The 21,960-nt window shown below is 36.3% G+C and overlaps 2 protein-coding genes across 11 annotated transcripts in view; one reads left to right on the forward strand and one right to left on the reverse strand.

Annotated features, from left to right (window-relative positions):
* The window catches only part of FGF14 (fibroblast growth factor 14), a 357,381-nt gene extending 351,930 nt beyond the window's left edge, over positions 1-5,451 (forward strand). For 4 of the 7 annotated variants that reach the window (XM_032442013.1, XM_032442012.1, XM_032442014.1 and 1 more), the window contains one exon: positions 1-5,451. This exon is cut by the window's left edge and continues 942 nt beyond it. The gene's annotated coding sequence lies outside the window, so the exon portion shown is untranslated. The other 3 variants (XM_032442015.1, XM_015851494.2, XM_015851495.1) reach the window with 1 other exon arrangement.
* Positions 5,452-6,085: 634 nt separating this feature from the next.
* Positions 6,086-21,960, reverse strand: part of ITGBL1 (integrin subunit beta like 1) — a 122,940-nt gene continuing 107,065 nt past the window's right edge. For 2 of the 4 annotated variants that reach the window (XM_015851485.2, XM_015851486.2), the window contains 4 exons: positions 15,973-16,080; positions 14,465-14,611; positions 8,433-8,546; positions 6,086-6,964 (listed from right to left, as the gene is read on the reverse strand). In XM_015851485.2, coding sequence (XP_015706971.1) covers positions 6,873-6,964; positions 8,433-8,546; positions 14,465-14,611; positions 15,973-16,080 — 461 coding nt within the window. In that variant the 3' untranslated portion in view covers positions 6,086-6,872. The remainder of the gene's footprint in view (positions 6,965-8,432; positions 8,547-14,464; positions 14,612-15,972; positions 16,081-21,960) is intronic. The other 2 variants (XM_015851488.2, XM_015851487.2) reach the window with 1 other exon arrangement.

The following is a 21,960-nucleotide window of genomic DNA, read 5'->3' on the forward strand; positions in this document are numbered from 1 at the left end:
ACATATCACAGGCTTACTGGTAATGGTAACATTTGCCTTGCCCAGCGAGCAAGACCCACTCATTTTTGGGAAAGTGGGTCCAAAGAATTTTGTAGGCCTTGTAGGCCTGAATTAAGGCTCATTTTTCATCTACTAAAGCTTCATTGTTTGAAAAACAACCACCACCAATAAAAAAAACAGTTAAGACTAACCAGAATTGCGCTACCTAAATCCATTTCAAATATAATCCTTTTCTGTTTTTAAGGAATCGAACTTAATGCCATTGTTATTTTTGGCTGATTTCCACACCTACTTAGCAAAGCATGGGCAAGGATGTTGTTGTGTTCTTTTTTGCAGCACCAATGCAAAGAGTAGTTAAAAATTATAGTTTTTCTGGTGTTTTAAAAAAAGAAAAGTTTTACAACTGGACATACTACAAAAATTTATTTTTATTTTTAGCTAAGCATGCAAAGTCCAGTCCTATGTATCTCACTGATATTCCAGTAAGTACCTCTACCCAGCTTCCTAGGATAATATCCTCACCAAATTGATAGATTGAAGGTGCCTTGCCTTGATCTCTGCATACTGTACTTTCTTCTACATGAACCTAGACGAAATAAAAAACATGAAATCGAAGCCTTGGCTCATATCATGAGAAACACCATCAACACTTTGAGTTTGTTGCTTGTGAATAATAAAAACAATCTTACGGGGGGGGGGGGGGGACAAATAATTAGACAATACCACAGAAATGCCACTGATGTGTTACATACTTAGTCACGTGCTCTCAGACACTAGGATCGTGGGCGCTGTCTGTATGTTTATGAAGGTATTTGTTTCTCAGAAAGGGCAACAAGGACCAAACTGTACCTCAGTCTGGAAAACTATGTGATAGCACTCTCTTGGCCTCTATCTATTATCTCAATATTTAGAGATTAAAAAAAAAAAAAAAAAAGGAAAAAAAGGAAAAAAAGACAATTGTCCATTCCTTTTTTACTGCTGTATTTCTTGTATTCCATTTTATCACATCTTTGTTCTGATGTGTCCCTAACAGGAAGATTTTAGTGGTTATTTCTGACTCCCTAGTCAGTCTTAATGAACTTTCCATGCTAGTTTTCAAATGTGGTTTATAAGCAACTTTTAGTGCATTCTTCAAGGAAGCTGCTATAAAGCTGCTAAGTTCGAGACTGTTTTGGTAGGCCAGGTTTCCTTGGTTATATATGTAATACAAGAACAGCAAGCTAACTGGGGTCTTTCCAGGAAGGGAATGTAAATAATAATAATGCAAAACTACTTTAATACTGTGATAAAAAAATGTGCACACTTCTCATCCCACCTGGTCCAGTGGGATTTGTGCATCATACCTGAGAAAACAAAACTAAAGCAACTCACATGATGTGATGCGGGCTAGCTCTGCATTAGGAGGGCCCATGGATGGCAGTACCATTAATGCTGTCCTTTCTCCTGGGTCCCTGAGGAGCAAAGATTTATGATTATTTTGAGTAGGGTAATACGACTGAAGGATACGTTCCCTTTCTTTTTTAGATTTTTTTAGGAGTTCATGAGGAGGGAATACGAGTTCATGACCACTCCATCCATTCCTTTTACTCTCACTGGTTTAAGACCCTAGGGAGAGACAGGACTGAAAAGCTGGCTGAGCTTTGCAAGGAGCCTCAGGTTCACGGCCTAATGTTACATAAGTACTGTTTCCAGTATAAACCTTTTGATGCCAGGTAATTATAATTTGCAGTTTAGGGGGCTACAATTAAGGCCAAATTTTATTTCCGTAAGCAGTTCATACATAATGAAAGTGCACCATAATATTTTTATTTTCTCTTGGTTTCTGTGCTCTAGATGCATATGTGTGTTTAATACAATGAATTGTTGTCCTAAAAATTATTTCTTTTTCTACAATATGTTTAAACATAGAAAAGGGGTTTCTGTGCTTTGTTTCCTCCTTTTAATTTTGTCTTGTCTCGTCCATTGCATGGGAAGGGGATGGCAAGGATGAATTGCATGTAATAGGTTGAGTATATCAAAGAATTGTTCATCTGTATTACTGAATTTACATACATATATGCAAAGAGTTTGTCTGCATTGTACAGTTTGTCTTTATTATTATTTGTTGTATACACAAATTTAACATGATGAATAAAACATTTATATGAAGGCATATTGAAAAACAACAAAAAAGTTTATGTAATAAGTAGACTGTGCAAAACATGATTGCACTGGCCACAGTATGGTGAAACTTCATGTAAATATGTTGGCAAACTCAGTTCTCCCCTTTTACCATGCCAAAGAAAGTTTTAGCTCCTTTAATATAATACCTCTCTTGCTGTTCTCCAGGTTGTCACCATTTTGTTCCCTCCAAGATTAATTTTGCCGTTAAGTGAAAGCTGTTTTCAACTATCTATCTATTACTACCAACATACTGCAAAGTAAACCTGATGGAATCAATTTGTATTTACAGGTCGGGTGTTTTGTACTTACATGTCCAGATGTCTGTGAATCTGCAGCGCTCCAGATCCTTTGCACGCTTGCTTTGTATTTTGTTCATCTTCTGGGTTGTAGCTACTCTCAGAGATACTGTTTGCGCTGCAATCTAACTTCATCTCACAATTCCATAGTGGGGAGATATGTTAACACTGCTCATAGTCATCTCTTAGTATTTTTTTACATCTGTATTTCAACTAAGGTTTTAATTGGGAAAACCAGTCACACCTGTGCACTTTCAGAAATCCGGTTCAGCATAGCCCCGATCTGTTGTACTTCATACATTTTATAAATACACAGGCATTTGTGTATTTAAAATATTGCTCACACTGTAGAGCCTATAGCAAAGTGTCTGCAGCTTTTGATTGCTTTTGTAGTACACATACGCAGACGTTCCTTCTTGCGTTGATTGTATTTTTGTTTGCTCCCAATTTGTACTTTTTAATTTAGTCTTGTTTTCATAAATTTAATGTGTGTAGAGTCAGGTTGGACATTAACAAACAACCCCAAACAGAAATATAGGGCGATTCACTTCGACTTTGGTATTTACCCAGAATAACACCAAGAACTCTGGCTTTTTGTGCAGACATGGAGAAACTTTCCTCTTGGTTTAAGACCACTGTTAAGAGGTGTGAATGCAGGCAGTTTGGTCCATACATTAAAAGCGTGTCTTGCTGAACCATCTGTTTACAGATATAAATAAATTGTTCAACACCATTCAGATGGGAATGCAAGTGAAACTAGATGAAGTAAGGAGGTTTTCTTTCCTATAAGTTTCCTGTTGGATGAACTCATATTCTGTGCAATGCACTTTGAAACCCCTAATAACAGGTTTTTGTGTGTGTTGAGTTTGTTTTTGTGACTCATCCAAATCCTATTTTTAAAGATGTAGAAAATCTTCCTTCTATTACCTGGTGACAAAAATACTCAGATTTTTTCATCCCAATTCCATTGAGCTACAAAGTAAGATGTTGTTCTGTCAGGAAACAAGGACAGTACATCAGAAATATCAGAGTGGGTATGGGATTAAATGTTCATCTGTGTGTTTCTGTACGAGCGTATGGCCAGGGGAAAAGAAAAATAAAAAAATAAAAGAATAAAAAGGGGGCCAATAATTTACTGAAGTAAAACAATCTATGGCTGTTTTACAGATGACTTTACCAATGTTATGCACAATATGCATATACCCGCATGTCACTTGTAGAGGAGTTCTGCTCCATTTTGGATTTTGTTCTTTCTATCACAAGAAAGCAAGGCTATCATATCATTTGTTTTAAACTTCATCAACCTAACTTTTAGGAGACCCCCATCCATCAAATGTGTTTTCACCATTTACAAATGCCATTTACCACAGGCCTTGGAAGCAAGCTTTTACAGCCACATGCAAATATTCACGCGATCTGTTTCACTCCCTTGTGCCTCTTCCTGCTTTTACTGTTTAGGTACCTGGAATTCCTGTCACAGGTAATGGGTGTAACAGAATCATAACTTATTAATCTACAATTATTTTCACTTACATAGAGTAATAGCCATATTCTTTCCAACCTCATTTTCCTAGAGAGGAAACAAGTCACAGAAGAGTCTGGCTGAGAGCCCCATCTCCAGTTACCTCAGCATGAAGGGAACTGGGGGAGTGTTCAGGAAACAATATAAGAAACAGAATAAAAAGTGGAGAGGGATATATGTATTCATTATATTTTTTGTACTCTTAGAAAATATTTTAAGGTTTATAGTGATAGCACCATTTGGTTTGATAATTTACATTTTAATTAGCCACTGACGGTAGTTGTCTTAGAACATACTGATATTTTCCATATGTAAAAAGGTGGAAAACACTTGTTGAAATTCTTTGGCTATGGAACCCAACTAGTAGCCAAAATGTAAGTTGATTCTTAAACTAAAACTAAACTAAATTAAACTGTAAAAAAAAAGATTCATCTTACACTCCTTACATATATAAATTTTAAATGAAAGGAAACTACAAAGTAAAACACATCACAAATAGGATGTTGTAACCCTCTAAAGAATTATTTCTTTGCTTGGATACGAGTGCCTGGAATACCAAAGCTGATCTACACTATGTACAAATGTGTTTGTCATACCAGAAAACAAATAAAAAACATCTGCTGAGTCTAGAGAGGAGTTTTGATTATCTAATATTTCTGTTGTTACAGTACCACATACAAATGGAAGGAAGTAAAGTACAACTTTTTGTATTTTTCACTGTTTACTCTTTGACTCAGGAGATGAACGTATTTGTGGGAAAAGCACAGACTATCATTCATGTGGGCACTATTCCTAAATACAAACCCAACAATCCATGCTGTCCAGGCACCAGGGCTGACAAGATTATTTTTTGTTAGAATTTAATTCTGAATATTCCGGTTTGGCCATAAGCAGTTTAAAGGTTATAAGTATAAATTATAAATAATTATTTCAACATGAATTTTACTTTGAAGTTTTGCAATACTGCATCAATATACTTTTTAACTCTATCTGACATTTTGGCTACCTAAAAAAAATGGTAGTTCACTACTTTGGGGTATGTGACTTGGTATTTCTGTGCATAACTCCTAAATAAGTTATGCATGGATGTTTGGTGATTACACTGCACCACCCTGAGAACATTGTTTTCACAAGCTTCAGTTTCAGAAAAGAAGAATCTAGGGTAAGGGAAAAATATAAAGTTAAGATAAAGTTAAGATAAAGTTAGCAAGATAAAGCTACATGGGAAGGGGCAAGAATGAAAGTGATTATATAAATTCATTTTTAAAAAATACTGCATTCTGTTACGTATTCTGTACCACTGTATTTTCCTATTTAAAAATTGTCCTTTCTAAAATAATGAAAATACCTTTTCAGTAGATAAATATATCTCGTATTTCTGAGTCATGTACCTTTTCAAAAATCAGGACCTCGGCACCTAAACCAGAATGTTGGTTTGATATTAAAAATAAATGCTTTCCAAACTTTTAAGCAATTTCTCACTGGATCATGATTTCACAAAATGTAAGCATTTTTGAAATTAAAATGTATGTATTTTTATTTTATTTTATTTTATTTTATTTTATTTGCTCTAAGGAATTAAAGGGCTGCCAAATCTACATGTATTAAAAAAAAAAAGAAAAAAGAAAAAAAAATAGAGACTCATATGTAAATAAGTTAGGGAAGTCCCAATAGTTGTGCATCTTTCATAACTCAATGTGAATTTCACACTGAGCAGCATTTCACCACTGGAAAAATAAAAATAAAATTTTGTTCATACCATTGCTTTGTTCATTTTTACTGTATTAAAACTTTAAATACTTTGTTGTCTTTGTTTGAGCTTCTTTGGCTGAAACCCGGCTACTGCCCAGCATCACTGGTTTTTTCAGCCAGTTGACCTTCAGGCCTCTGACACTGAAAACAGTGAAATGCAATGAAGACCATGTGTGACAGTGCAATCAGTTCCAAACAGTGATTTCTGATAGCACATGGAGTTGTCATCCTAAAAATTATTAGTATAACAAATTTTCATTTGCTTTACTTTGAAGAGGACAGGCTACCTATACATACATAAAACAGTATGAGAAAAGTACATATGGGTGACAGAATATATATTTGGAATAGCTAATCGTACATTTATATTTTTGTTAGTTTAATTCCTTATACTTCTATAGGTTAAGCATTTGACAGTACTGTAGAATGTTAAAATGGATAACCAACTTATTGACTCTTTAATCGCAGAAACTCAGAAATTATCTTGTGGATCTCCTCAAACACTTTGAGTCTTCAGCCTATGGCTGTGAGGTAATAGAACATCAGTTATACAGATTCAATTCTCAATCCTTTGACTGAAAAAAAAATAATAATAATAATTAATACATTACTTTAATGCTTTTTCTCGGGGTGGGGCATAATCTTTTGGAAAGTAAAGAGTCAAAGTTTTTGACAAACACCATAAAATGTATCAAATGAAGTATCAGACAAATACTTAACTAGTGCTATTCTTCTACAGGAATACTGTTGCATACTGATATGGACTGAACATATAGTGTAAAAACAAATGACTTTCACTTTTTCTAAAGATTGCTTAAGAAACAGACATAATGTGTGCAATCTCAGCCTCACTGAAGTTACCCAAAAAAAACTGTGGAGGCACCATTTTTTTTTTTTTTTTAATGATTTTAGTTTTTAGATCTTGGACTGTCCTGCTCCCAAATGACTTGGGTTTTGTTGTTGTGTTTATTTTGTTTTGCTATTCATTTCCTTAAGGAGCAGGCATTCACATGACAGTTCCAGAGTATTTACCACCATGCATACACACACGCACACTCTGAGTACTTCCAAAATTAAATTGTTCTAGCAGCCTAAAGAAAAATTAAACTAACAGAACTCTCAGTCTCTGGTGTCCTTTGTTAAGGGTATTCTGTTCCCAGCCAGATTTCACAAGCGTTTCCATTCCATCCATCCCAGCACTCGCAGTTTCCACAGTTACAAACACCATTACCTAGAACAAAATGAATAAATGGCAATTATCATAATTGAAATGTACTACATTAAAATGTGTCCTATGGGAAGTAAAAACCATCATAAAGTAGCTGCACTGTTCCTTTATCATTCCCCTACTTTTTTTTTTTTTTTTTTTTTTTTTTTTTTCAAGGAAGCATAAGAACTGTACCATTGCATTAAGAAGCCACCTCAGGCCTACATTTATGAAGAATTAATAGCTTTCTTTCATCATCAGAATTGCAAGTAGTGTAATTATGCTACTACTACTTGCACCCAGCTGTTGAAGGTCACTGTTCACACTGTACTTTAATGTACAAGAAAAAAAAAAAAAAAAGAAAAAAAAAGAAAAAAAAAGAAAAAGAGAATAAATTTAACTATGATGTGGAGATAAAAAGTTACAAACAGAACAGCAATAAACATTTGAACCTAATAATCTACAAGCCTAAATTCTCAGAAGTGCCGTACAAATAAATACTATCTCAAGCTCACTATTAGGTGAGAAATAGATTTATCTTGTTTTGCAGGTAGAAACATTAAGTACTGAGACCCATGTTTTTAATTTATTTCAGTGTTTTTCATGACTCCGGGATGCTCAGCCGGAGACTTGTACATCCTGAGTTTCCAATGTGTCCTGCTTTTGGTATTAACTTTATGAAGGTCTGTGAACGACCACTGCAGCTGCAGCTCAGGCTCCTGTTGCCTCTGTACTGGCTACTTGCCCCAGAAAAGGCAACATTACTAGTGTCAGCCTGTTTGCTCTGACTCTATCTCCCCTTTCCATTCCACATCTAATACTCTCTTAGCAAAGATTTTCCAAAATTAAGACCTGTAACAGGAAGTAATCAACAAGTTAATTTAATGATTCCCATGTTGCTACTTGTCACTAGAGTTGTCGTGAGAGTTTGCTGGCAGCCTGCCTATGTCTATTTGCATCTGCCACCTGAGCACTTGGACAGTGTTAAGGGTGACACTGCTTTAATCAGTGGGCCATCACACCATAAGAAAAACTGTCAGGGACTAAAGCCATCTAGAGAGCTATATGATTGCCAGAAGATCCCTTGCCCAGCATAGCTATATCTCTCACTAGCAGAGATCATCAGGCAAGTGAATATTTTCTGTTATTTAAATATATTGCTCACAGAACAAATCTAAAACTTGAAGAAGTCTAGTGATGGCAGTGCTTCCACTATACATTCTTTGGCAAAGAGGAGTAAATTGCGATCTACTACAATGAAAATAGTTGATGGATTTCATATCTGGCTTGCTTACTTAAATTTGTATTCAGACTTTCTGCTGTTGATTTGAAACCTTAAGTTGATTATCACACTGCATAAAGAAACAATTTGAATAACCAGAAAATGCAGTTCCTCCATAAGTGGAGAAAGAAGAAGATGGGCTTTGTCTAACATAATTCTCATCAGCACAGCTTGTTTCTTAGAGCAATTAAGAGTTAGCCTGTACTGCACCTGTGCAAATGAGACCATCATGTTTGTCGCAGTCTCTGTCATCACATTCACAAAAATCACCTGAAATGTACCATTCCTGTGGTGAACAGATGCACTTTCCACAGTGGCAGGACCCTGAAATCACAAAGATTATTACTTATAGTCCAAGAGCATTGGCACTTTCAAGATAGAAAATAACATCTCCAGACATACGTGCACACACGCGGACACATGCACAAAATTACTGCCTGAGGAACTACTGTATGAAAGAAAATAATCAAGCTAAAAGCTTTTTGAGTAAAAGGATTCTTTCAAAGTAACCATGAGAATGGCAAAACGTTCCTGCTAATGCTTCGATTCTGCCATTTCACTTAATCAGGACTCACACTTTGAAGCTTTCTTTTGGTTTCAGACCTACAATCAGAACCACTTTTCACATAAAAACTGTTCTTTTTTTATATATATATATATATATATATATTTTTTTTTTTTTTTTTTTTTTTTTTTTTTTCTGGAAAAGCTCAAATTGCCCATGACCCACTGTTATTCCTCATCCAATATCCAGTCCTTATGGACATCATTTGAACACCCAAAATCTTCATCACTACAAATTAAGATGCAGCACCTGCCATGGAATTACTAAATTTTTGCTCTATGCCAGAAAGCATTTGTGCACATAACTGTGGTTCAGCAGTTTGCTCAGTCTGGCAGGGTATGCTAAGGCTCCTGTTGGGTTAAGCTGCTGACCTCCTCCTTGGGGTTATAGAATTGTAGAATCATAGAATCTCTAAAGTTGGAAAAGACCACTAAGATCATCTTGCTCAGCTGTCAGCCCATTCCCACTATGCCCACTAACTACATCACTCAGTGCTACATCTAAATGTTTCCTGAACACCTTCAGGGACAGTAAGTCCCTGGGCAGCCTGTGCCACTGACTGACCATTCTTTTTTTGAAGAAGTTTTTCCTAATATCCAAGCTGAAAAGACCACACTCTACAGATGTTGGGGTTGAATCCAGAGCTCCTGCATATCAGATTACACCTCCACAGTGAAAGGAAGGACTCTTCAGTGACATCTGGGTTACACCACCATAAACCCACCTGGAAGTGGGGTGGAACCAGAAACTTCCCTTTAAGGAAGATCTCAGAGTCACCCCAATTGTCAAGAGGAGATTCATGGCTCTGAATCCTGAAAAAGGACAATAGCCACCAGATAAATGTGTATTGGGAAGCCTGTAGTTTGAGAAGGGTCTGTGGTAGTTTTTCTGCTACTAAGAAATTCCACTGGAATTCTGCAACTAGAAATTCCACTTGGCCAATACAACACTCGGCTGAATTAAGCTGGGTTTTATGGAGCCGGACCTCAGCTGCCTGAATCTCCTTTTCTACAAAGAGTTCAGACACTTAACTGACATGATGAGGAATTCAGTAGCTGCAGAGGGAAAATCCTTTGTGGAGATAGAAAGTAATTACAGGAAGTTGCTGCACAAAGTAAATTGAAAATAAACAAAACAAAACAAAAAAACTACACTTACACCTTATAATTATTGAAGGCTGTGTTTAAAGTTACCAAAGCTGCTGACATTTAACAGAACATGCTTATAAATGAGTTAGATGCTGTTGAGAATTGCTCCTTCCTGCAATATTTTCAACACGATTATAGTACAAAGGCACCAATTTCTTCAATGTATTATTAAAAAAAAAAAAAAATAATAAAATCAGAGAGGGAAGCTTGATTCTGTTAGTATATAAAAAACAGAACTCATGGATTTATTAGAAGGATCTGGGCTGTCTTTTCATTTCCTTTCACTGACTCCTGAATAAAAACCATGGCAAAAAATCAAGTATAAACTATTTTTCCTTAAATGTGAATCTGTTAATGCCAACCAATTTCCCTCATCTTTTTCCATTGTCACTGAAGGTTCTCTGATTTCTGAACCTTAATTCTTTAAAACTACAGAGCAAATAATCTTTTTTTTTTTTTTCATTAAAAACTATAATTAATTTACATGGTTTATTGGAAAAAAAAATAATAAATGTCTAATTTTAGAGAAATGCTGTTTTAACTTTCAACATCCAGGAAGGACTAATGATTGGAACATTTGGGAATGGGAGTATTTGATTAAGCATCTACTTTTTCTGTGAGTTCAGTGTGCATTGCCTACAGTGCCACTGACATGAAAAAGACTGGCATTTCCTTCAAGAATAAAACTTGTCATTACACAAATAGGCAACGGAGAATTGTATACATGTTGCCTGGTTGCTCTATAGGAGCTACCCTAAGGTATACTTGAGTGTCATTTAATCCAGATGTCTATGCTTATTAAAGTTAGAAGGTACAAACAGCTGAAAATCATACTGAACAGTATGGGAATTGTAGTGAAATTAAAATAGTTAATAAAACCATGGCACTGTTAGAAACCTGAAGTGACTCTGCATAAGCAGTCACTAATGCTGCTCCTGATGAATGTCCACAATGTGCAGAAGACACAGCAAATTTAATGCCAAGTCAAGCAAGGAAGATCAGGCTCCATAATGTAAAATTTGTTAGGGAGAATGAATGTATCAAGTCTTTTCCCTAAACAGAGCATGCTGCTCTGGGAGCCTCCTCAGTTTAATTAAAACGAATCTAATGAGTTGCAGGGTGTTTCCTGGGATCCCAGCCAGATCCTCTCAGATGGGATTTGGCTCATTACCTCACCCGCATCCTGCATCACCACAGTAGCCATCTGCAGCCCTGCATTTACTGCCAGGGAGGCAGCAGCATGGTGGGTGTTGCTGTTTTCCTTGGGAAGAGCTTTTGCTACAGGTGGCATAGTCAGTGAGCCAAGATTTTCAAAGCAGCCAAGGAATGTGGACATTCAACTCTGCTTATATTAACAGAGTTTAATTTTCGAAAGTTTTCAGCACTTATCTACTAAAAAACAGGACTCCTTAGACTAAAAAATGCAACATACTGAAGTTCAAGCTTCCTCCAGCAAAATAACCAGGGTTTGAAATAACAAACCCTGAAAGAACTCATTAGTGCATGGTTCTACATTCTCTCTTTGGCCAGTTTTGGTTACTTATTTCTTAAGGCTTGAAAATGAGGGAACAATTTCTCATTTTTGGCCTCTAGACATAACTGGTCACACTAGCTATGAACATTTCAAAGTATGTATACTCAGTAAGACCTGGTTTCCAGGTTTCCAGGCACATTTTTAAATATCAAGAATAGATTTGCCTGAATACTAATAAGGTAATAATAATAAGAGCACATAATCAAAAGTTTTGAGAAATTTATCTCTCTTTGCCTATGATCCCCTTCCCACTTAGAGATGCAAGAGATAGCAGCCTCCTTCACAACTTCATTCTAGTGGATGTGGAAGTGCTGTCTGCTTTATCTCACCTCATCCAGTACACTAAAATACAAGGTTTAGGATCCTACACAGGGATCCCTCCCTTGAGGGAGCATCTCACAATGCTCGGTTAGGTAAATTTTATCAGTACTCCAAGTCACTAAAACCTCTCCTGTCTTTCACAACAAACACGAGCACCATCTCTAAGGGAAACAGATCATTCCCCAAGTCATAGAATAAAATCAGAGAATCACAGAACGGTTTGGGTTGGAAGGGACCTCTATAGTCATATAGTTCCAACCCCTCTGTTATAGGGATGGACATCTCCCTCTAGACCAGGTTGCTCAAAGCCCCATCCAGCCTGGCCTTGAATGCTCCCAGTGAGTGAGCATCCACAGCCTCTCTGGGAAACCTGTTCCAGTGTTTTACCACTCTCAAGTAAAGAATTTCTTCCTAAAATCTCATCTATATCTACCCCCTTCCAGTTTAAAATCATTTCCCCTAATCCTGTTGTTACATGTCCTTCTAAAAAGTTCCTCCTCAACTTTCCTAAAAGCTCCCTTCAGCTTCTGGAAGGCTGCTATGAGGCGCCCTGGAGCCTTCTCTTCTCCTGGCTGAAGAGCTCCAGTTCTCTCAGCTTGTCCTCATAGGGGAGGTGCTCCAGCCCTCTGATCATCTTCGTGGCCCTCCTCTGAACCTGCTCCAACAGCTTGATGTCCTTCTGTTGGGGTCCCAGAGCAGGATGCAGTGCTCCAGTTGGGGTCTCATGAGAGCAGAGTAGAGGGGCACACAGTGAGTGCTCATGTGAGACTTTCATCAACCAACAGCCCCGAGTCCTTCTCCTCAGGGCTACTCTCAAGCCATTCTCGTCCCAACCTGTATTTGTGTTTGTGATTGCCCTGGCTCGGGTGCAGAACCTTGCACTTGGCCTTATTGAACTTCCTAAGTTCAGTATGGGCCTAACATTGGTGCTTGTCTATGTACATAAGAAAAAAATCTCACTAGTGTTCCTGAACATGGATTTAGAGTCAGATTTTAATTTCGTTAGAAAATAAATGTTCAACAGTGAACCAAAACTGTAGAAAATATGGGCCTTTGGACCCTACATTAAAAAAAGCTAAGTTTAAAAGCACTTTCACAATTTATGGCAACTTCCAGAACCCTACAGCCTACAACAGTTACAAGCTTGCAAACCTCACCCCAGGCAGCCTAACCAACAGAGGGGGAAAAGATTCTTGATGTCTCAGCAAGTTCCTGCCAGGTGATCTGCTCCCAAAGCCTCAAATTTACTTTGACATATGCCCTGATATATGAGTTCAAAGTTACTTGTTGATAGAGCAAAACATACAGGCTGGAGAAAGTAATTTTCAGCCACCTAAAAGGTGGCAGATAATACAAGTATTTTAAAATTCAAGGTCATTTTTAATTTCGACCTCTACTTAGAATTCAATGTTGTGTATTTTATTGATTTTAAGCATGTTTGCTCATCTTCATGGTTTGTATAAAGAATCACAGGGAGACCATGGCTATGAGGAGCAAATTAGCTTCTGTATTAATATGTGCATTATTTCAGTCCTCCAGAAACTCAATATTCTCTTTCAGGTACCCTAATTTAAAGACAGATAGATAGTTATATTCTCCAGAATCAACAGAGAAACACCACAACTTTCTCCTTTTCCCTGACTTTGCACCAACTCTATTAATAAATAAATAAAATAAAATTGTACTATGGGAAGGAATTTGGACAAGCCATAAACAGGTTGAAGAAGGTCAAACTAAAAACTCCACATGCATACGCACATAAAAATTACCAGAAAGGGCAATTTAAACTCTGCCTGATATAGAAGGTTCTTACCTGTTTTCTCCATTTAACAGGTAAGATGATCACTGTCTGTGCAGTGAATGCATGGACAGAGAAGATGGCACATCAACCTCTGAGTGGGGGCATTCCAGCCTACAGCTAATCTCACCACCCATTTACCATCTCTTCCCTTTTAGCTATACTACACCAAAAAAGACAGCTTGCACTACAGGGGAGCAAAGAAACCCTCCTTCCAGTAATGCAGTCAGCCATCCTGAAAGACTGCAAGGTAAGAACCTCAGAGAACAATTTGGGTTAATTATCAAGATTTTTAAAATTTTATTTCTCCCTCTGGCAATTTTTTATAGCTGGGCTGAAGCTGACATATCCACCTTAATAAAAGTTAGGAAATAATGTGTTGGATTCTGCCATGGGGACTACCAATATCTACCTTTCATTTGCTGTTGCACTGGCAGAGGGAAGTTAAACATTCCAAATGTTGCTGTTAAGCTCTGTCCTCAACTTATTGTTGCTTGAGATATTACATTTGCCATCTTGCCCACTGCAGTGTTACTGCAGGTATCATCATCTCCCTCAGACTAGATGGAGCACTAACGTTTGGTTTATAACAAACAGCTGCTTAATGCAAAGCATCAGATAAACAGATGAAGGAAATTATAAGCTATTAACAAATTGCATAGAACATTAATGCCATTAAGCATGTATGGCTGCAGTGGGTGTTTGACAAAATGGATGTAAGTGCATTATGGAGCCAAATGTAAATTCTTTTAATAACAGGTGCATTTGAAAGAGTTACTAAACAACAGCCCAATTTCATGTGCATTAGACTGCCAGAACATGACCATTTCTTCTGGAAGGGCACTGCTGTGGAGTAGATAAGTTGTCAGACCTTACCCTTCCCTGAGCATAATACACCATCTGCAGACTCGCAGAGACTTCTGCTCTCCTCTTCTGTCATGTTGCACTTCCTGAAATACTGGCACAACTTTCCAAACCACCCTTCCTGGCAAACACAGAGGCCGCATGAACAGACGCCGTGGCCTGTAACGACACCAAGGTAGGTTATTAGCAAAACAAGCAGAAAACTGTGACTGTGGTCATAGTTGAGATCACCTCAAGATCTCTGCAGTGCAAAGGGCTTGCTATGGAGAAGGAAAATGAAACAGGAAAAGTTAAGAAGGAAGCAGGAAGAGGAAAAAGTGTCAACAAATACAGACAAGAATACAGAAATGGAAAAAAGGAAAAAGAAATAAGAAATATATCCTAGCCAGTACTTCACTTTTTGTTACAGAATTGTTATTCTTCAGGGAAATAAAATAAATAAAATAAAAAAAAAAAGAATCTTTAGCTAGATAATTAGTTTACTGGGCTTAAGAAACATGTGGAAATGAGGGAACTGAGATAATTTGGGTGCTAGGAAGTTGGGAGCAAGTTGTAGGAGTATCTGGCAAAGCACTGAACTGTAGGATGCCGAGAATAAAACCAGCAATTTTACTTTTCTGATATGTGTACATCTTGTGAAATAACATGACTTGACATTCCAAACTTAGAGACAGCACTGCCAGCAGCCCAAAGGAGAGACAAATGTTGTAGTTTGCTCTAAGTGCTGATACCCCAATACTTGGGTATTAGAAAATACTGGAAGCTCCAAAGTCTTGGAGCTGTCCATATTCATAGACATCTAAGTGTTCAGAAGTATTTTTTGAAGCTCAGATCATGTATTGATTGTCCTTAATTCTCTTGGATTTATTCTCTACACAAACATTAATTTTCAGTAACAAAGAACACAACTTTATTAACAGTTTTGCAAGTGAGCTTCACCAATTACAAATTTACATGAATCAATTTAATATATATCAAAAATTATGGATTCAACTAGAAATAGGTGAAGTGTAATGCTACCATAGATTCTTTGTCTTGTCTGGAAAACACGGTGATACCACAAATCAAAACAAAAGAGGAGGAAAACAACTGGGTATGATGTCCCATATGCAGCTCCCAGTTACATGTCAATACATTGTCTACATAACCTTACTATGGATGAGCTTCTCAGAGTATGTTTATCTGCCTTATCTATTTTTTTCTTAGCAAAATACAGCTTAGATTTAAGATATATCAGCTACTGATAAGCAAGATGCTCAACATGATTTAGGTGTCAGAAAATTAGTTGTAGAGTTATAAATACTTTTACTCATTTTAGCAAAGAAAAGTAAGAAATCTATGCTGATTTCACCAGGGAAGCATTTTTGCTTCATTTTTCTTTTGTAATCTTTATGATTTAAAAAATGCAGAGAATGATCATGCTTTTAAAGCCTTCATGTAAGTCAAATAAAAAGGTAACAAATAAGCATCTATTTATGGGAAACAAAGTTAAAAAACTCCTACATAAAATTTTGACATACACTGTCTTGCATTGGTCATCCCAGTCCTTCTTCTGGAGCCAACTGGAACTGGCTGTGTACAACATGGAGCAGCTTCTTGTCTCACAGAAACCATCCTTGCAGCCCCCACTGCTTAAACACAATACAACCATATAAAATCCCAGAGCATAAAGGACTACTCTGTTTTTTGTCTGAGGAATCTATTTTACCAAAATAGCATTTACTATACTGTGAGTTGAAACGAGGAAAGAGCCTGTGAAAACCTGTTTTATTTAGATTAGTTATTTATATCCTATTTGCAGAGGCTCTATGCATTTGTTTGAAGATGTTCGAACAAGCCAACCTAACAGAAGGACCAAAACATTATAAACATTGCTTCTCAGTTGAAAGTAATACTCAAATTACTTTAAGCATCACAGTTTCATTCCAGTGAATCTCAGACTCTCAAAATTATGAGTGGCAACAGCAACAAAAAGCATGGAAGTTTTTAGTTCCAAAGATAATTTCCTTCAAGGAGGTGTTTAAAAATCATGAATATAACAAAAGGGAAAAGAAAAATATCTAAATGAAGGTGTAAAGTTCAATGTGGTACTGAATTGGCTAAAGTAATGAAATACCAATTTAACTGTTCGGAATAAACAAATCTACTGGAAAGTGTTGGCCTGTTATCAGATTTAAAATTCAGATTTAAAATGAAACAGTTAAAATCACAAATTGCTTACTGTAATGTATCTTTGCTCATAAAAATAAGTGTTCATGTTCATTTAAATACATGACTGAATACTTCAAATGCTTATCTTCAGCAGACAAAAGAAGCAAAATGCTGTCATGGGGGGACAAAGGAAAGATTATATTAAATATTCTATTACTTTGTTTAAAATTATCCACAATTGTTGTCAGTGTTCCCAAAAACCTACATGATATTTTTCTAATACAAAAGGCACCACTACGTTTGGATTTTAGTATGATGAAAACAGTAAATTAATTATTTCAGAGGAAGATCTTTCTTATTTATGGACTAACCAATTACGTCTTATTATGTTCAAAAACAGCAAATTGAGAACAGCCTTGAAGAAAATCTGACATGTCAAGAGAACAAATTTCTCACACTAACAAGTAATAGTAGAGAGGTTTTTCTAGTTACGAATGAGAAAGATGTACAGCCAAAGCAACCCGCATAAATGAGAAATTTAGATCTGAATAAAACTGACATAAGAGAGAAATGAGACATGAGAAACCAGAAAATAAAAAGTAGATGAAAAATAAATTTTAAATGTATATTATGAAAATGAAAAGTCTCAGCATAACACAGGATCCCTAGTTTAGAACAAAATATCAAATGAGACACATATTTCTCTCTATATTTAAGGATAAACAGGATTTTTGCTTTATTACCCAAGAACAGTAAAGTACTTTCCATTATTTATTAACATAAAAAAATATTAAAAATCTGGAAGAAATATTTCTAAATGAGCAGGCTTGATTAACCTGCCCAAATATACTAAGACAATTGGTTAGAAAAAAAACAAACTGTATATATATATTTTTTTTAAAAATATTGAAATACAGGAGAATGCCAGCTATGAAAAATTAAGTCAGAGAAACCAAGAAGAAACCGAAAACTTGTTTTCTATTATGTTTCCATTATATGTGTTTTATATGTTTTTGGTGTTGTCCAAGTCTAATAACGGTGGACTGTGGCTCCAGCTTGAAGTATGCAACAGACAGGGAACTCAACTGAAATTTCCATGAAAAGGACTAATGCAATCTTCATATGCATGCAAAAGGAGAGAAATGAATAGGAACAGAAGTAAATAGGAACATTTAGAGCACTGAGGAGATGGAAACACACCGTGATAATCAGTGTTTGAAAAGATTTTGAGAAACTTGGAGGAGTCACAAAAAGTTCCTAAGAAAGAATTCAAAGGGCAAAGAAAATGACTTGATCTGTATCTATTCATTCTACTGTGAAAACACTAAACAAAGAAAGAAATTAAAGCAAAACAAAATGAAAAAAATAATAAAAAAAAAAATTAAGTGTTTCATTAGCATCTGAACTCCCTTCTTTGAAGGTATTGGAATATGGATTCTCAAACTACCAAAGAAAGACAAAGAGAATCAGAGATAAAAGCTGGTACTGACAAACAGAGACAATCTGAAAAGTGGGAAAAAAAAACCCAAAACAAAACAGTTATACAAGGATGATAATTATTGGAGTAAACTATCTAGTGATATTGGTATGGACCAATAGTCTTCAGAGCACAGCTGGATGCCCTTATCAGAGACAAGGTTTAGTTGCTCACAGTACACAGAGTTCAATATAAGGGAGTCCTATATGTAACATAATGTCTTCTTACAGCCTAATATGTGAAGTTCTGTGTATAAGAAAGACCCTTTTAGCCTTTGCGAATTAATACCTCCCAGTCAACTTAAAATCTGATACATTAGCATTCCCTTATTGCTTATTTCAACAGAACAATTCTGTTTGAAAGCTCATTCCAAACCTAAGTCACATTTTAAGCTGTTGCAAAAGCTGAGCAAACTAAATGCTCTACGTATATATGCGAAGTCTCAACTTTTTATACTTCTGCAAAATTGTCTGAGTCACTAGGGCAGAAATCTGTGGTAAAGTTAAAAGAAAAAAAATAGGAAAGTAATTATAAACAATTAAATTTAATACAGACTATACCATGCATGATTTCAGATTTCTCAGTCAAGAGAACTTGGTCTCAGTACTGAAGAGGTTTCAATTGAAAAGATGAAAAATATGTTGTAGAGGAAAATGCATTTATTTGAATGCAAACGTAACAAAAGAGAAATCATAAGTAGAGTTCTGATGCTGCCTAGTGCTGATTGACATAACCTAAAATATCAAGGACTTCTTCATGATGGTAGTAACCATGCAAGCATTCTTGTGTCCTTTTAGAGCCACACTATGGTTGGATACAGACTTAAATAAACCATACAAGGTGTCTACATTTAGATAACTGAAGACTTTCATTTGATGATTATCAGTTGATACAGTCTGTGAACTGTGAATAGCAGTCAGACGTTGAATCTATATTTCTGAATTTTCAGACCAAATAATGTCAAAATCTATCTTTAATTGGATGATAGTTTGATGTTGTTTCTTTCTTTTCTAATTAGTGTTCCTAAGCATTTTAACTATATTATATATATATAAATATATATATTTCTGTTTCTGTGAAGCAATATTACTGCAAGAAACGAGAAAACTGTCTAACAGCAACTGCACCATAATATTAATAGTTAGCTTTGCTTAATGAAGTGTATCATTAATCACAGCTCTCTCATTATGGTTATGAACTTATTGGTCTTATAAGAGCATGCGATCCAAAAATATCATGTTTCTGCCTCACTGTATATGTAAGAGAATAAATATCATTCATGATTTCTGCAGTATGGACCAAGAAATCTTCATTAAAAAGATTTCACCATTGCTGCTTACCATATAAAAATGCATAGTTATATTAAAAAAAAAAAAATAAATTATTTTTTTATCCAGTCTAGCTGGATAATAATGAAAAAGTTATGTTCAAAGGAGAATGACAATTAGGGTTAAGTTATACCAGCCTCTTGGGAGGGACATCATCCACTGTACATACAGGTAATGTTCATGTGATCTTACAATCCTTCAGTAATTTTAAGAATATGATTTGGAAGTTTCTGTGTCTGTTCCTGAAGTTTAAAACAGACAGCTGGCAATTGTAGCTTCAAAAATATGTAGACTTGTAAATCATAGTTTTTCCCTTGTTTTCTGCCAATAGATAGAGACTGATATTAGAAATCTTAATGCTAGTGTAAATAAAGTAGGAATGAAAATGTTTAGGCAAGCATTAAATGAAACACCAGAATTAGGTTAAAATCATGGCCTGCACTGACATCAAACAGCACACTTACGTTAGGAAAACTGAGTGATTTATTATGTTGTCAAGACCACAATGACTTGATGTCATTAAAAGACTGAGTGCTCCACCTTAAAGTATATCAAAACAGACAGAGTGCATAGTACATATATGTCATTCCTTTCCTTTTGAGCGTCAAAGGAACAATGTTCTAAGAATGTCAAGGCAAAAAGTAGAAGACTTGTGTGGAAGTAAGCAAAACCCTGAGTCAAGAAAATCATCTTAAAGTAGTGGGTTCTAAAGAAAATAAAAGTCATGTTTAAAAACGAGCGGGTTGTTGTTGTCCAAGAACAAAAGACCTACTAAATGCTTGATGATTGGTGGCTCTTGTCCATCTTCCACGTCACACAGTAATGATCCTGATCAAACACTTAAAGACAGATGTTTGGATGCTTGCCGTGTGAGAGTGTGAGTGAGTTAATCATTGAGAGATTGTTCCTAGGAGGTGAAAATTAATTTACTTGGGGATTTTATTTCATTAGAAAAATAAAAAAAATATCTAGTTAAGAAGTAATCACTGTCAATTCGCCATTTGAAAGTACACATATCATGCTTCTTGAAGTCTGATTTTGCCACCAGTCAAAAATCTGGCTTGCTGGGATGACCAGAAATTTGGTTGTTTCTTAACATGAAAGACAGTACAGGTATCCATGACTGAATATGAAAAGGTCCCTTCAAAGTTGATTATCTAATTGGCTGCAAATGAAATTATGACATAAAACAGTATGAGATCATCCCTAGTGCTATGTAAAGGTCCTGCTATGTGTTACTTGTTATGAGTTTCAGTCCTTGCTATTTGCCCCAGCAAAGCTTGTGTGGAGTTTCAACCAATATTTTTTCTTGATGTTTTTATCGTACTCAGCAGCATAATCCTGCACCTGCTAGTAGCATGTTGAAAACCCAGAAGGGCTTCTGGTGTATTCCTTCAGTGGATTATGTTTTGCTATGACAAAAACTCACAGCTAGGCCCATCATGGTCCACAGAACAAATCAAAATGAATGAAGTTAAGAGCATTATCAGATCAATCTCAAATTGATCTTTATTGTTGTCCTGAATTCTTTTTGCCTGCCTGCCCTCAGTCCTGAAAGAGAGCAGAACATGTAGATCAACAGTCAACCCAATGAGGTGGAGCAGCCAACAGTGATGTCACTGAAAAACATTACTGGACACAGTAGGGGAAATAATTACACTTATAAGATCAGGACACATCTGCAGTTTGTAGGATGGCCATAACCTCAGAGGAGAGAGAGAAGTATACTTCTCACCTGGACACAAGATAAATAAAGATTAAGTCTTGTGTACTTCGGTGACACAGCTGTGCCAAGAGAGAACTCTTGCTGGCTTCAGTCATGTATGTACTAGAAGTATTGTATCATGTCGGCACTAGAAGTATTTAATTTCCACAAGAAATAATAAAAGACTTGATGAATTAAGTCAGAGAAAGCATGATGTATAATATTGCTGTGGAACAGCACTACAGTACATCAGGGCAAATCTTAAATAATCTTTCAAGTCTTTTGATATGATCCCATGTCACATTCCTATCTCTAAATAAAAAATATACATGAATTTGAAAGACGGACTATTCAGTAGAAAAGGAATTGTTTGAATGGTCACAGCCAGAGTTTTGTGATCATTGGCTCTGTATCCAGGTGGAGGTCAGTGACAAGTGGTATCCTCCAGGGGTCTGCCTTGGGACTGGTGTTCTTTGACGTCTTTATAAATGACCTAGATTATGTGATTGAGTGCACCCTCAGCACCTTTATTGTCACCGGACACTAAATAGGGTGGTGTAACTGATACAGTAGAAGGAAAGGTTGTAATACAGAAGAATCTGGAGAAGCCTGAAAAATGGGCCCAAATGAACTGTATGAGATTCGATGAGGCCAAGTACAAGATGTTGCACTTGTGTCAGGGTGATCCCAGATACACAAACAGGCTAGGAGAACTCACTGAAAGCAGCCCCATATCAAAATAGGGATGGCCAGCAGGGAGCGGAAGGGGACTGTCTCCTTTTATTCTGTCCTTGTGAGGCCCCACTGGAGTACGGCATCCAGGCCTGGGATTCTAACACAAGAAAGA

Source organism: Coturnix japonica, chromosome 1 (genome assembly GCF_001577835.2).
Source record: "Coturnix japonica isolate 7356 chromosome 1, Coturnix japonica 2.1, whole genome shotgun sequence".
In the NCBI taxonomy this organism is placed as follows: domain Eukaryota; kingdom Metazoa; phylum Chordata; class Aves; order Galliformes; family Phasianidae; genus Coturnix; species Coturnix japonica.